At 47.9% G+C, this 16,247-nt stretch overlaps 1 protein-coding gene and 1 long non-coding RNA gene across 2 annotated transcripts; one reads left to right on the top strand and one right to left on the bottom strand.

Annotated features, from left to right (window-relative positions):
• Positions 1-153: 153 nt before the first annotated feature.
• Positions 154-10,239, bottom strand: TMED2 (transmembrane p24 trafficking protein 2). Its single transcript, XM_037511294.2, has 4 exons — positions 9,974-10,239; positions 8,449-8,641; positions 5,940-6,047; positions 154-1,673 (listed from the first exon to the last, which is right to left on the bottom strand). The coding sequence occupies exons 1-4, from the start codon at positions 10,151-10,153 to the stop codon at positions 1,549-1,551; spliced, it is 606 nt and encodes a 201-aa protein (XP_037367191.1). The 5' UTR covers positions 10,154-10,239; the 3' UTR covers positions 154-1,548.
• Positions 10,240-10,758: 519 nt separating this feature from the next.
• On the top strand, positions 10,759-15,294 carry LOC119245055 (uncharacterized). The gene is made up of 3 exons (XR_005125181.2): positions 10,759-11,972; positions 12,654-12,803; positions 13,865-15,294. It is a non-coding gene; the product is annotated as an uncharacterized LOC119245055 (long non-coding RNA).
• Positions 15,295-16,247: the final 953 nt, after the last annotated feature.

The raw sequence follows: 16,247 nt of genomic DNA, 5'->3' as shown, positions 1-16,247 counted from the left end.
TTGACCTATCTAAAAGTGGGTTCCTATTCGCTAGCCTCATGTTTATAGGCAAATAAGACATTCATGATAGACATAACTACTCAAAAAAACATGTCCGTGTCTCATCTCAAATAAGCTAGTATTTTAGTGTGAATTAATCAACATATAAAACACAGAATACTAGGATTATTTTTTAAAAGAATTGTTTATTTACTGAACCTGGGGCAGATTAGATACACAACCAATTTTAAATTTACATCTTTTAATTCAATTTTGAAGTGTTTCTCACACACACACATTGGCATGCAACAGCTGTTCTAAGGTAAAACAGTCACCTTAAACTGTTGCAAGTATTTTCACCCAAGGTTGAAAAATTGTTTATCCTGAACATGAAAACCTGTAACAAATTTAAATTAAGTATATAAAACTCGTTACTTGTAGTTTTCCCCTTGCAAAGATCCAAAAAAATGTACAAGTAACTAATATACATCAGTCACAACATAATCCTGGATCATCCCCACACCAAAACCGATGCTCCTTTAATTTTAAACCCATCATCAGAGACTGAAAGTCATTTCGTTTTATACAAAACAAAATTCACATGTGCCAAAAAAGAAAGACCTAAGAAAAACAAAAACAAAACCCTAGTACTGACAGTGCTGCTCAGTACCCTAATTGAACAATGGCCAAAATGCCACTGATCAGAAATAAAATAGTGGCTGTATTTTACGGCAATGTAAATCCAAGAGGCTTTAACCCTTTGGCATCAGAAATCCCGATTTTTCCAATTACGTGAATGCATACCTCCTGTGTGCCAAGAGTGGAGAAAGTGGACGTGGCAGCATAGAAAGAACTACCATTCACTGAAACACCCAGAGAACTGGCTATAATAGAGATTTCTATTATTAGGCAGAAACCAAAAACTGGTTATTAGCTGCTTGTGTCATCAATTTAAATGTGGAGGTGATTGAGTTCTACAGTTCAAAGTAAATATTTAGGGGGAAAATGTCATTGGGCTAAATCTTATCTTTAAAACAAACACAAAATAAGGTATAAAAGTAGCAACCTGCCAGCATACTCCAAAGTCCCAGAGCTCTGCCATGAGGCTGGACAGAAAATGCCAAGATCCAGACTGTTGTTTCTCTTAAGAACTCAACAGAATGAATCTTTAATAACTTGAACTACAGAATAAGGGTTCCAAAGAATGCAGTTGCCTTAGGAAGGTACTACTGGTAGAGTCCTGTCCTAAACCAACTGCGCTGCATGAAAACAAAGGGGAAAGAAGACAGAAGGACTCTATGCCTAGATTTCATTTACAGAGTTGGCATTCTGGAAGGACCTGTAAATGGTGGCAGAACTCAAGTAGGAAATGATGCCAATCAAATGTCAATTTTTCACTATAACTTTCCTAAGAAGGTATCTTCTCCCCAATATCTATTAATCACAAAGAAACATAAGCTGTGAATGTACAGTTTGGAAAATTAAAACATAGAAACTAATGACATTATTATGACCAAGATGTTTGGTAAACAGTGAATCATGAGTTTGGGATCATTAGGAAAAGGCTTTTTAAACAACCCTCCGGACTTCAAAAAATCTCTTCAGGTAGTAGATCTGTCCCAATGTCATGGCAACTAGAACAAGAGCTTCAAAGAAGGACCAAAGGACCACTCTGCTGTTTGTGTTGTCGTTGACTGTGAGGACAAACAAATAAACAAAATTTAACAAACACCCCAGACATACAAAAAAATAAACATAGGCATCACAAACTGTCCCCTAGTCTATAAATGTACACTATTCACAATATTCTTCCATCCCCCCAAGCATCTCAACATACTGAGAAGCAAGGAATTTTAGATTTCAAGGGGCTTTTTTTTTTTTTTTAAAGATTTTTTTATTTCTACAAGAGCTGGGGTACAGGCCAGAGGCACAGGAAGGTGAGCGGATTCACCACAGACAGCGGGGAACAGAAGGCGAGACAGGAGAGGTCTGCTGTGCCATGTGGGTATCTCCCTGGAGGGCTGGGAATCAAACCCGTGCTGCAGAGGCTACAGAGGCTGTGGACAGCTTCACAGCGCTGCGCTTAACACCACTGCACCACCGGGGAGGCCCTTCAATGGGATCTTAAAGACTCGAAGAGTAGAGTCAACCTGCTCTGCTTAAGTACAGGTAACAGAACACATGCCTCAGGCTAAACCCAATACAACTTTCTCCCTCACCACTGAAATGCCTCTACATCATAATCCTTTTTGCTGAACCAGAAGACTGACTAAAAAAAAAGATTATTTTAAGATCAGAGTCACCCAAAAACCACTACCTACAATTCAAAATCTGTTCAAGAATTTTTTTCATTAAACACTTATTCAGCAAGTATTTATTTATTGGGCACCTACAATGTCCTTAGCACTTATTCCGGATAAGGACGGTTTCTCAGCTTCATGGACAAACATTGGCAGTTACTTCAAACGAGCGCTAGCCTCAGGATTTTTTTTTTTTTTTTTTTTTTTTTTTAATAGAGGCATGCTTTATTTATTTGTTTGCTGGTTTCTTTGTTTGTTTTGTTTATACATGCACTGGGTACAGTCAGAAGCGCGGGAGGGCGAGAGAATTCACCAGAGCCAGAGCGGGGAGCAGAGCAGGCAGAAGGACCGAAGTACACTGCTGAGGGGAGCAGCGGGCGGCAGGAGAGGTCTGCGCGCCATGTGGGACCCTCCTCTGGTGGCCGGGGAGCAGCCGGGGATCGAACCGGCGCCGCAGAGGCCGCGCGCAGCTTCGCAACCCAGCGCTCAACCGCTGCGCCACCGGGGAGGCCCTAGCCTCAGGATTTATCCCACTCTTAAAGTTAAAAATCTGATCCTCAGGGCCTCCCCTGTGGCGCAGCGGTTGAGCACTGGGTTGCGAAGCTGCCCGCAGCCTCTGCAGCGCCAGTTCGATCCCCGGCTGCCAGGCAAGGGTCCCACATGGTGTGCAGACCTCTCCTGCCGCCCACTGCTCCCCTTAGCAGTGTACTTTGTTAGTCTGCCTGTTCTGCTTCCTCCTCTGGCTCTGGTGAATTCTCTCACCCTCCCGCACTTCTGACTGTACCCAGTGCTAGTATAAATAAATAAATCTTAAAAAAAAAAAAAAAATATGATCCTCAAAGTAACAATCATGATTACTAATTCATTCTGAAAGTTTCCAACCAAGTTCTATACTTAACTTTTTTTATTTACTTAATTTTTAAAAATTACTAGTTTGATTCGTCTGCAAATGGCCAATACTAAAAACAATTAAAATTAGTAACTGTGTTAGTTAAGTAAGTTTCTGCCTTACTTTTAGATATATCTATACTATTTATTAAAAAAATTAACTGAAATTGTAACAGTGAGCAGATGATCATGCAAAAAGAAGTGAAAAGCAATTACTGAATTTCCAAGAGAATAACTTAAGAGTATTAAAAAAAAAAAAACTTTTCCAGGAAAAGAATAGACATATGCCCAACACATTAACTAAACTCTAAAACCCACCAACATTAAAATTTGCTAATTAATATCGAGACATGAAGTTTACTTCTGCTGAAAACTTAGTATCAATGCCTAGCAAAACCATGAATGACTAGCATTTTAAGACTGTGTCCAAAAGGGAAGTGCTGAGAAAATACTTCAAATTAAGTAACCATGTAAAAAAGAAGCATTTACCTCCCTGGTGGTACAGGGGTTAAAGTCAGCACTATCAAGCTATTGCCAGTCACTGTGGTATGAGTTCAATCCCTGGCCAGGGAGCTGACCCACATGGTGCAGCAGACCTCTCCTGACTCACCAGCTACTCCCCTCAACAGTGGCTATCAGTAGATCCACCTGTTCTGCTCCCCACTATCTCTGGTGAATCATCTTACCCCCCACACCTCTGGCCACACCCCAGTTTTTGCAGGCATGCATAAATAAAAATAAGCCTTTTTAAAAAAGTATTTTATATCTCTCCATTTACAGAAAAAAATGCATCTTTCCAAGCTTGAGCGGAACACACTGAGGCATAATAGCAGGAGGGTAGGCATGTAGGGAACTGTCTATATGAGACTGTCCTCATGCCCATTCACTTATCAGCCTGATCTAGAAGCAACACAGTATTCACAGGTTTAGTACAACACTGTAATATTAACAAAATAAAAGGGGGCTGGAGGGACCATCCAGTTCATAGCTGAGGAGTGGGTATTTTAGGAAGATGTACCATAAACCAACATTATAGGATCTATTCAACATGCAAAATTAACCTGAATGCCTAAAATTCCATTTTATATGTGAAATATTGGAGTATCGCTGCTCAAATTAAGGGGGAGAGAATAAGACTGAGCACCCCCACAGCCTGGAAGACCGGTGCTTCCACTACCCAAGAATCTCCTCTACCTTTAAAGCCATCCAGACTGAAGTAGTTAAAACTGCCAGGGCAGTCCTGGGTCCTGGCCCCTCAGACTTTGCTCAGTGCTCGCACCTGAGAATGGGCTGGCCCCCACCTGGGAGCAGGGAGCCAATAAATAGGTCCCTGCTAGGTGAGGAAGAGAAGGTAGAGATCCCAGAGTGAGGATCATGATGTAAGAGGCAGGGACGTGTGTACAGGCCTGAGTCCATCTCACACCCCACTGCACCCCAAAAAAGGGAGAATAGAGGTGCTGCTATATTTACTCATTATACTCCCAAAGGGAGGCAAACTCTGTGCTCTAGGTCTTGAAGAATCATTTCTATCAATGGCAAGAACAGACATGAGAGGGAAGAACAGAAACCACATCCTGAAATTCAACCTGTGCTTGTCTCTCTACTCCCCATCCCAACCTTAGGACAAAGATCCTTGACATCAACCACTTGCACTAACTTGCTGCAGTGTGAACTATCCCTCACAGAACTACTCATGGCTGAGGTGTAAGAGGTACCAGAAACAAACACTTCAGGGCCTATTTGAGATGCAAAATTAACCTTAATGAAGATTAAGACACTGAACAGCTATGGCCCATGCGTCAGCATGATGCTGGTGACTATAAAAGAAAGCATACTATTTAATACTGTATCATGAACTAAAGGGTTCTTCTGTTGTTGCTGCTGCTGCTGCTGCTGTTTCGCAAGCTAAGATGGGATTCCTTCCAATCATCACTGTGTCCCCAAACAAATACACTCCCAGTGTCCAAACTTGGGAGGACCCAAGTGCTTCACCTGGTGAGCACCTGTGTTCATGTTTTAGTACCTTCTATTTTAACTATACTAAACCTTAAGTTTTAGGGGAAAAAGCTAAATGTCAGCATATAACATTAACCACACTGGTACAAAGTTTCAGATATGCAATTAAAAACCAACAAAATGCCCATTTAACCAAATTTCTCCTTCCAGTTTTAAGAAAACTACTAGTTTATTCCTTAGCTAACCATGCCATTTTAAAGATGCTTAAAGACTTGCATTGAATCTTAACAGCATTTTTTGGTTTCAAATGAATGTCCCTCAATAAACTAATCTAGTACAAAGCTCTACATATGTGTATACTTAAAATATATTTTCACAAATGCTTTTTAAATGATGTTTTGGTATAATTATGTTTGCAAAAGTTCCAAGTTGCAAAAGTTCCACCAGGGACTTCCCTGGTGGTGTAAGGAGTTAAGCACAGCACTGTGAAGCTACCTACAGCCCCTGCTGCATTGAGTTCAATCCCAGGCCGGCCAGGGAGCTGACCCACATGGCCCAGCAGACCTCTTCTGTCTCGTCCGCTGCTCCCCTCAGCAGTGTATTTCAGTAGATCTGCCTGTTCTGTTCCCCACTCTGTCTCTGGTGAGTCCTCTCACCCCCTGCACCACTGGCCTATACCCGGTTCTTGTATGCATAAATAAATAAATCTTTAAAAAGTTCCAAATAAGGAAGATACAAGTGAGACCCTGGCCACTGAGACCTTCACCATTTAGCGGTAACCAAAGACATTGCTGCAAAGGGAAAGCGCTGACTTACTGGCTCTGTGTATTCTCTCCCGAACTTCCATGTACTCCTGTTCATGCTTGACAGCTGTCATTGCCACTGCTAGTTCATTAATCATTTCTTCTAGCTTGTTCTGATGAGCTACAAAAGAATTTGAAAACAGATCAACACATATTTGGCAATGCACTTTTGAAAGATACTTACAAAGCAGTAAAAATAGTCCTCAGAGAAGGCATACAAGAGAAGCTACTTCTAGTACTGGAAACTGGACATCAGTGTGGACCAACATACAACACTTAGAGACAATTCTCCAAATATGTTTAAGTCCACGCCCAGTATTTTAAGATAGGAAACATACTATATAATGTTTACTAACTGAAAGAAAACAACTTAAGAAACTTCCCATGAAGCACTTCTATATGAACCTCACTCTGCTGACTTGTTAAGCAGAGTGCTCTAAAGAACATAAAACATAAAACAAAAACGGCAGTAATACCCTTATAACAATCCTATAAAGAGCAGTATTTATTTTTGTTCTTTTTTTCTTTTTTAAAACAGTATTTAAACTAAAATCTAAATCTACCCTTTAGAATCATATAAGGATGCACAAGGTTTAAAACCAGGTACTTCAGCAAAAAAATGAATACAAGGCAAACAGTTCTGAAGAAGCGGATGTTTCTAAGTATTTTAACATGACAATGAACAAATAAGGAGGAAAAACATATACAATAGGGGAAGAGTCCCATTGAATGGGTGTCTTCACCACTTCCAAAAATTTAGGTAATTCTAAATTTCTTAAGAAATGCCAAGCATCCCTACCATTTTAAGGTAGCTGGGCTGGAATTTCAAATCACCCCGTACCAAGTTCCCTTCAAAAACCCATCATGCACTACATGAAGCGTCCAGAGAGCAGGGATTCTCAGTTGACACTGTGGACCAGATAACCCTGTTGTGTGCCATGGGATGCACTGCAGGGTCACCACCCAGCCACGAGAACGACAAATGTCTTGTCCTCACTGCAGAACCACCGCTCCAAAGGAAGGCCTCATCTAACAGCTGTCAGTCACTGACATTAACAAGCAAAATCAGGAATTTTAGATATTGTGTTAAAGGATTAAGAACAATTCAACATTCACATTCATCAGCCACATTTTCTAACAATTTAGAAAGAGCTAATTCCCAAAAAGCAAAAGATACAGCTGGGTGTATACACAAGAATTAGCAAATTAACAGAACAATGCACACATGTAACCTACATGCTTGTAAGAAGGGACAAAGTCCTCCAAAACTCCTAATTCTCCTTGAGAATTAGTCAACTCCTGTAAACAGTCCTGAAAGTGGGCATCAGAAATAATAAGTAGTGTGACTCCAAAATTCTACAGATGTCAACAGTTCACCTACTTTTTGATAGAAGTACTCTACAAACTGCTCAACATCTAGGGCAAATGTCGTTATGCTGATATTATGAAATATGTTCAACTGCTACTTTCCAAAAATCCTGACACAGTGGTTAACAACATCAACAACAAAATCCAAATGAGCTGGCTCCTGTAAGTAACTTACCCAGAAGAATCAATTCAGGGTTCACTGCTTGTCAGATGTGGAAGGAAAATTAAGCTAACTGCAACATATGGCTGACAGTTTTTGTCACCTTGTCTAGACAGGACTCCTAGAACTGCATTTCATAGCCAACCAGTTTCAAGAGAGACAATGCAGTAATGATGGAACACGTCTTCTTCCTACTAAGTCAACAGCACTGTTCACTACTAGCTATGTTTAATGAAGACTTACTTGTCCAGTTATAGTTCAATCTTTCTACCCATCGGCATTCATTTAATGGATGTTACCACTCAAATGTCAATCGCTGTATTCCCAGTGCTGTTAATTTAAAAAGACCTCATCTATATCTCCTGTCAACCAAAAGAAAAAAAAAAAAAAAAACCCACAAAAAAATAAAACTAATCACTACAAATCTAATCAATTGTATGATTTATTTTTTAATTAATAGAAAAGGCACTCTCATGCTAACAAACTGAGGTTAGAAAGGAAAGCAGAAATTAGATGGCAGCAAACAAAAATATCCAAAACAAATCAGGATGCTATCAAAAGGCAATCCACATACCATCCCAGGTATCTCCACCACCTAAAGGAAAGTGTAAGATATAAACACACACACACAGAAATTAAAGTTTAGCTAAACTAGTCACATATACAAATAAGCAAAAAATATATATTTACCTATATGTGTGTATATACCAGGATTAGCGAATTAACAGAACAACCTAAGTCACATATAACCTAGACGTTTACAAGGGACAACTGCAAAGAACTAAAATAGAAACATGAACTTCCAAAACCTTTGTTGTTAATTACGAGATTTGAATAAATAAAATGTGTATTTCATAAAAGGTTTGTGGTTTTAAAGACATTGAGTAAAGTCAGAAAATAATTTCAAATAAATTCTCCATTCAGCTGGACAAAACGTACACAAGTAGTATTGAACCTCGGCATGTAACATCAACCTGCCCAATGCTCGTCTCACCTTCTGTTTCCATGTCCTGTCCTTTCGGGGCTTCCCCAATATCAATGGTGAACATGACGATCTTGGGGGTCATGGTGGACATCCGATTGCTGAAACAAAACTTGTATGTTCCATCCATATGAGCGGCAAATGTGTATTTCCCACTGGACTCCCGGTCTCCTTTATAAATTCCTTTATTATCAGGCCCTGTAATCTGGAGACAGGAAAAAAAATGACTGAGACATCAAGAGAGATGAAAATCATAAATGTTCTAAGTGAGTTCTGTGGCAGCAGGGTATTCACTAAGTGTAACTTTCGCTGCAGTCCCGCAGGCAGGGAACAAGGGTGGACCCCACGGTCTCTCAACTCTTGACTGTCCTCTTTATCCCACATAAAAATAAACCCCTCAAAAATAGAAACTACACCTTACACTGTTTCCAAGTGGCCTAACACCACCCCAGACAGGTGGGCATGTGCCTGGTAAAATCAAAACAAGAAAAAACATGTCTTTAAAACTGAGAACGTTGATTGCGCTACATTTTCTGGTTGACAACTGCCAACGAGTGAAGGAATCGTCTTATCTGAGATGACTGGACACTCAAGGGAAAGGAGTAAACTGGAAATCAGGGGACCAGGTTCTCTTAATGGTCGCCTACAAGTCAGCTGGTCGTCCAGTCACCTTAACACTTCCGAGACTGGGGTAGTGGAGCTCGAGATTTTAGCTAATTTTTAAGTCACTGCCGCCATGCCGCCCTTATTGTTGGACCTCACTTGTTTTGGGTAATCTGCACTCAGCTCTGCTGATGTTGGTCACCCCTCGGAAAACCCTTAAACCCTGTAAACGAAGCTGCCAAGAACATTCAATTAATTCCGTCTGGTTTCCGGAAAGCGGTACAGGCGAATCCTCCTTCTGTTTTAAAAGACATTCAGGGGGAAACTCAGGGACAGACAGCTGGTGGCTTCTTTTCCCCAAATACTTCGCGGCAATCGTTACCCGCAAAAGGCACGACCCCACCCCACCCTCCCCTCCCCTCCACGCCCCTCTTCCTAATGGCTCCACGACAGGCCCGGGATCGGCGTAAAGCGCGTGCAAAACGCTCAGCTGTCTCTGCGGGAAATACACCCCCGCGCGACGCCCGCCGAGTGTCCCTCAAAAGTTTTCGGACCCCCCCAGGCCCCCCGCGCCCGCGCCAGCCCGCGAGGGGACGGGCGGCGGGAGCTGCCCCGGGCGGGTCCTGCGCCGGCTGAGCGCGCCCCGGCCCGGGCTGACACGCGGCGCCGGCCCCACAAGGCGCGGCGAGCGGCTCCGCGGGGCACGGGCCGTCGAGAGCGGCCCCGGGCCAGGCCCGGCGACCCGAGGGGGCCGCCGCCGGAACCCGGGGGCGCGGGCCGTTGGGGGTCGCCGCGGCGGGGCGCGGCCGGGCCCCTCGCAGGCCCGGGGCCGCCGCGGCCGGGCCGCGCCCCGCCGGCTCCGCGCGGGCCCCGGGCGCCGCCAGCCCCTGGGCGGCCGCGCGCCCCGCCCCGGCCGCGGGCAGCGCGCCCGCACCTCCACGTCGATGTCCAGGAAGCCGCCCTCGGCCACCTCGAAGATGAGGCCCATCTTGGTGCCCGAGGTGACCCGCTCGAAGAAGCACTCCTCGGCGTGCGCGTCGATGCTGACGAAGTAGCCCGAGGCCGTGGCCAGGAGGGCGGCCACGAGCACCAGCAGCTCCGCGAGCGTCACCATGGTGGGGCTGGGCCGAAGCCACGTCCGGGACTGCGGCCTCCAGCGCCGCCGCCGCCGCCACTACCTCCTCGGCCGCCGCCGCCTCAGCTCCGCCCCTTCCGGCTGCGCCACCCGCGGGGGCTGATGCGGGCGCCGCGGATTGGCTGGCGCCCGCCGCCGCCACGTAACGGACGCACGGCGGCCGCCGAGGGACACGGCGCCTCCGCGCGACGCCAGCCGAACGGTGGCTCGGAAGGGCCCAAAGCCCTCGCCCTCGCCCGCCATTTTGAGTGCGACGTGACTGTCACCCGGACCGCGCCGGAAAGCGACGCCATCGAGAAACCGCCTCTTCCCGGGGCGGGGCCCTCCGAGCGCGGCCCCACAAGTTGGCGAAAGATCTGGAGGCTGCAGGAGTGGCGGGGCCGCAGATGGGGGCCGCTTAATCTTGGCGTCTGCGCCCCAGGCCCGCGAAGGCCGGCGCAGCTCGAGCGCTTCCCGCCCGGGCCCGCGGCCGCCCCCGCGCCCCAGCCCGGCCGCCGCCAGAGACTGGCGACTCCGACAGAGTTTTAAATCGCGCGCCCTCCGAGCGCGGGGCCGGGCACCCTGCACTGTCCAGGCCGCGCGGGCGCTGCCCTCGCCCGGGCCGGGGCTGCCGTTCGGAGGTGCCGGAGAGGAGTCGGCAGGCACCCCCTTTCAGTGAAAAAGTGAAAGTTCTCGACTTAATCGGGAAAGAAAGAACGGGCGAGTGCTGAGGGAGCTCGGTTCGAGGCTTCTGTCCGTGAAACTATGAAGAGGGGAAACGAAATTCGTGCTAGTTCTGCTGAGGCGGCGCGACAGGGGCGTGGCTGGGACGGAGAGGGCGTTCCTTTGTGGGCGCAGGACGTGGAGGGAAAAGGTGTCCCCATGGATGACAACTTGTTAGGCCAGAAAGCTTTGAGCCGCTGTGAGGGCTTGGGCGAGGGGTCCCCTGACTCGGCCTGGCAAAGCCGCTCACTGCTGATAAGGGATGGCGACACCGGTCCTGGGCTGAGAAAGACACACACTGGAGAGGCTGCATCTGCCGAGGAGGTGAGGAAGTTCCCAGAGGAGGTGAAGAAGTTGATGAGGCGAAAGTGTACCTTCCAGAGCAGGTCTTCAGTTGTGATGAAGCTGGGTTCTTCTGGAAGAAGATGCCCAAGAGGAGTTACATTCATAAAGGTGCCAAAGAGGCCCCAGACATAAAACATGGAAGGACGGGTTAACTCTGGTTCTGATGCCAACACTGCGGGCACAGGCTGGAGCCTCATGTGGTGGAGGAACCTAGGAAAGACCACGGAGAAGTGTTAACAAATGCTGAATTGGAAGCACTCATTGAGGCACCTGCAAAGAAAGAGGAAGATGTGGAAGAAACTGAAGCAGCACCAGCAATGTGGACTTTACCGTAATTTGCCAAAGTGTTTCAAATTGCACAGACATTAAAGGATGAAATCATGGAATACCGTCCTTGGACTGAACGCACCATTAAAGTCACCCGCACCATCACCCAAGGATTACAACCTCTGCAGCAACACTTTGACGAGTTAAACAGACAACAGCTTCCCATTACCATGTTCCTCCAAAAGATACCAATCCCAAAAAACAGCTCTGGAGGACCCCCAACCATCAGCATCATCCACTCCTGACATGCAGCCATCGATGTCCTCATGACTGTGTGATCCAGGATTGCCTGAAGCAGATGACACTTCTGACAACAGGTCAGAAGGTCAGTAGGAGCCTAAAACCACAGCACGATGCCTATGCCGTTCACCCCACATCACCTCCACACCTGGGCGCTGTGTCATCACCCGTCATCCCAAGAAGGGTGAGTACCACACATTAAGATATTTTGAGAGGCCACATTCACATAACTTTTACTTCAAAGTCTATTGCTCCGTGGCAGCTCCATGCAACTTGAGCTACTCGGTGGGTCAGATAATCCCCAACTGTTCCTAATGTATAAGGTAGATTTCAGCATAGGTCTGCAACTTAGTATATACGGGCTGGCAGTCTTTATGGCTTCGGGCATCCACTGGTGGTCTAGGAACATATCCCCCAAGGCTAAGGAGGGACCATACTATTTTATAGACCGAAAAAGAACCCAAAGGAACCTTCTGTGATGTTGGAAAAGTTTTATATCTTCACCTAAATGAGTATTTTTTAATCAAGACGCTGTATAGGGCCTCCCCCGTGGTGCAGCGGTTGAGCGCTGGGTTGCGAAGCTGCCCGCAGCCTTTGAGGCGCCGGTTCGATCCCCGGCTGCTCCCCGGCCACCGGAGGAGGGTCCCACATGGCGCGCAGACCTCCCCTGCCGCCCACTGCTCCCCTCAGCAGTGTACTTCGTTCCTTCTGCCTGCTCTGCTCCCCGCTCTGGCTCTGGTGAATTCTCTCACCCTCCCGCGCTTCTGACTGTACCCAGTGCTTGTATAAATAAATAAATCTTTAAAAAAAAAAAAAAGACGCTGTGTATTTAAGACTGATACTCCTAATTTCTCTGTGTATATAGTGCATGTCTGTGAATGTGTGGAACACATCGGAAGAATTTTTCCCTGAGGCCCGTCCGGCAATAGGGGGCAGTAGTGGTCCAGTGTTCAGCTCTGCTTCAGGTGTGGAGAAACGTGCAACTCCCAGCTGGAAGCTCCCAGACCATGAGCAGGTGTGACTCTGTCCCCTGAAGCCCCACCTTTCAGACTGGGGCAAAACCCCTGCTTCTCCAGCACCTCCATTCAGTCGTGTTATTCCAGGAACGTCCCTGTGCTGACAGCCTGCTCCTTCACACTCCCCAGCCCATTTATGTGCCTGTTTCCCTGGGAGGTCTCTTCTGCTTACAATACCCACAGAGGTTTCCTGTCACAGTGAGGGAAGCTGACGGTTACAGCCTTTGGGAGCTCCCAAGCAACCCAGTCCTGTAAAAAAAAAAGGTGCAAAGAACCGTGGGCTTTTGTCCAGAAATTAATGTTAATGTTCGTTTCTGAACTGACTCAATATTCTGACTCCACCGGCAGGGAGTTAAGATACGACCATTGGGCATCTCAGGGGACCACACGCATGGCCTATCGTGGGGGTTTTATTATATAAATCAGGGGACCCGAATTCCAGTGCCTTCAGGGATTGGGTCATTCCTATGAAGGAGGCACAGCACTGGCTGGAAGCGTTAGGAGTGGGAGCTGGGAGGCCGTGCTGAGCGCACTCCACTGCTGAAAACATTGGTGGCTACAGCCAGCGTGCAGCAGAGGCATCGTACGTTTGCTGTTTATATTAAAAAGGTAATCAGGGGCCTCCCTAGTGGCGCAGGGGGTTAAGTCCCAGCACTATGAAGCTGTTGGCAGCCACTGCAGCATGAGTTCAATCCCCAGCCAGAGAGCTAAGCTACATGGCGCAGCAGACCTCTCCTGTCTTCCCGCTTGTACCCTCAGCGGTAGATTTCAGTGGATCCGCCTGTTCTGTTTCCCACCCTGTCTCTGGTGAATCCCCTCATCCCCCGCACCTCTGGCCTGTACCCCAGTTCTTGTATGTATAAATAAACAAATCTTTAAAAATAAACAAAATAAAGGTAATTAACCGTGTGACCTAAAAATTGGACAAGAGGCCAGGATAGCTTTACCCACCGAAATCTGAAAAAGAATCCGTGTCAACAACTTGGCAGATTTTCTCCTTTGTCCGGGTTTTTCTCGGTAGCTGCTTTGTCACAATTACTCATCAGGTGTCTCTCAACAGTGTTTCAGGCTCTGAAGACAAACACATTCAATGACCGCAGACTCTCGGGATTTGTCAGGTCACCCCAGGAAATGTGCCCTTGCACAGCCCTCCCCACCACCAGGCGTGAGCTTGGGAGCCACGAACACAGCGCACGGCAAACAGAGACCATGGCCCTCACCTCTGGCGTCGCACCCAGAACCCACCGGGCGGCCCTCAGTGGTCAGACTTCCCCTCCCTCCTCGCTTCATGGAGACACAGGCAGTGGTTTTAGCGCATTTGCAGTTGCTCACCGCTGGCACTGAGCTTCAGGAGACCCTGGGCCCCGGCGGTCACCCCTCCTGGCCTGGCCACAGCACTCTGCTTCCCCTGAGCATTTGGGAGGGCGTCCTGCTCTGCGTGGCCCGTGACCGCACAGCGGCATGTCTTCACCCCGCCGGGCCCATTGGTGGCTGGACCCGCGTGGCCAGCCCCCTTCCTGCTGACAGACACGTGGGTGCTCTCGCTTCTCAGCTGCACAGCGTGGCCACGAACATTCTCACACGTGCTTGCGTCTTGAAGTGTGTTTCCAGTTCTTGGGCCCGTCCCAGGAATGGGCAGAATTTCCTTTTTTTTTTTTTTTTTTTTGTGGGACCCTCGCAGGTGGCCGGGGATCGAACTGGCGCAGAGGCTGCGGGCAGCTTCCCAGCTCAGCGCTCAACCGCTGCACCACCAGGGGAGGCCCAATGGGCAGAATTTCAGCTTGGAATCCCATGCTGGTGGCGGCGGGACTAGGAACCGGTTAGACACGTGAGGGTTGTAAAGCAGTGTTACCTCAATAAAGGGAAAAGAAAGACAAATTGGCGACGGGTCTGTATTACTGGCAGGGGTCAGTCTCTGGTGCTGGCAAGTTTTAAAGACAAAACAAGAGGCTGTTTGCACGGAAAGGCCAGGTCAGCTTTCTGCTGCCTTCCCTCCCAGGCCTACAGACGTCTTCATGAAAATTAGGGAAGGTGAAAGGAGACTGGAGGATTTCCTTCTTTTTTCTCTCCTCATTTTCAGTTTTAAAATGTTGCTTTTTTGGGCCTCCCTGGTGGTGCAAGGGGTTAAGACACAACCTCTGAAGCTGTCCGCAGCCTCTGCAGCATGAGTTCGATCCCCGGCCAGCCAGGGAGCAACCCACATGGCACAGCAGACCCCTCCTGACTCACCCGCTGCTCCCCTCAGCAGTGTATTTCAGTCCGTCTGCCCGTTCTGCTCCCTACTCTGTCTCCGGTGAATCCTCTGGTGAATCCCGCATCTCTGGCCTGGGCCCCAGCTCTTGTATACATAAATAAATAAATCTTTTTTGAAAAATGTTGCTTTATTATAAATATCATCAGAATTCAGGACAAGCTGGGCCTCCCCGGTGGCGCAGCAGGTTGAGCGCAGCACTGTGAAGCTGCCCGCAGCCACTGCAGCGTGGGTTCTATTCCTGGCCGGCCAGGGAGAATCCCATATGGCATGGCAGACCTCTCCTGTCTCGCCTGCTGCCCCCCTCAACAGTGCTTTCCGTCCGTCTGCCTGTTCTGTTCCCCACTCTGTCTCTGGTGATTCCTCTCACCCTCCTGTGCCTCTGACTGTACCCCGGTTACCGTATAAATAAAATAAATCTTTAAAGAAAAAAAAAGAATTCAGGACAAGCTTAGCCACAGTATGACCACCTTGCCCAGTCAGCCATTTTGGAGTCTTTGCCCATTTGATCTCAGACCCATCCCAGCCCTCTCTGCTCACCAGGAACTATGTTTCCCAGGCTCCCTTGCATTCCACATCCTGGTAGGTGCTGCCAATTGCGGGCCTGAGGGAAGACTGGAGGGTGGAAGAAGAGAGAAACCCAGCTTTGCCTCCCTTTCTGCTGTGGGGGGAGCACCTGCTCCAGTGCCACCTCTTCTTGGCTGCAGCTCCGCCGCGGCCCAGCTTCCACAGAGCAGTCTGGGCACCACTCACCCCACTTCCTCCCTTTGCTCCTCAGGCTTGAGTGGGTCAGTGTCCTCTGCTGTTGGTAATCCGTGGGTGGTCTGGCCAGCCCTTGTTTGGTTCCTCGGCAATATGGTCACCTGTTGTGATGGCTTCAAACTTGCTTTTGCCCATCTCCCTTCAAAAGGTGGAGTGTAGGGCCTCCCTGGTGGCGCAGGCAGTTGAGCGCAGCGCTGTGAAGCTATCCGCAGCCTCTGCAGTGCTGGTTCAATCCCCGCTGGTCGCAGAGCAACCCACATGGCGAGCAGACTTCTCCTGTCTCGCCTGCTGCTCCTCTCAACAGTGCTGCTCCCCTCAGCAGTGTACTTTGGTCAGTCTGCCTGTTCTGTTCCCCGCACTGTCTCTGGTGAATCCTCTCACCCTCCCACGCATCTGGCCTGTACCCCGGTTCTTATAAAAATAAAATAAA

This window comes from Talpa occidentalis, unplaced genomic scaffold, assembly GCF_014898055.3.
Source record: "Talpa occidentalis isolate TD23 unplaced genomic scaffold, MPIMG_talOcc4v2.1 talOcc4.14, whole genome shotgun sequence".
Lineage (NCBI taxonomy): Eukaryota > Metazoa > Chordata > Mammalia > Eulipotyphla > Talpidae > Talpa > Talpa occidentalis.
The sequence above is the reverse complement of the archived record's forward strand: the minus strand, read 5'-3'. Positions and strand labels throughout refer to the sequence as shown.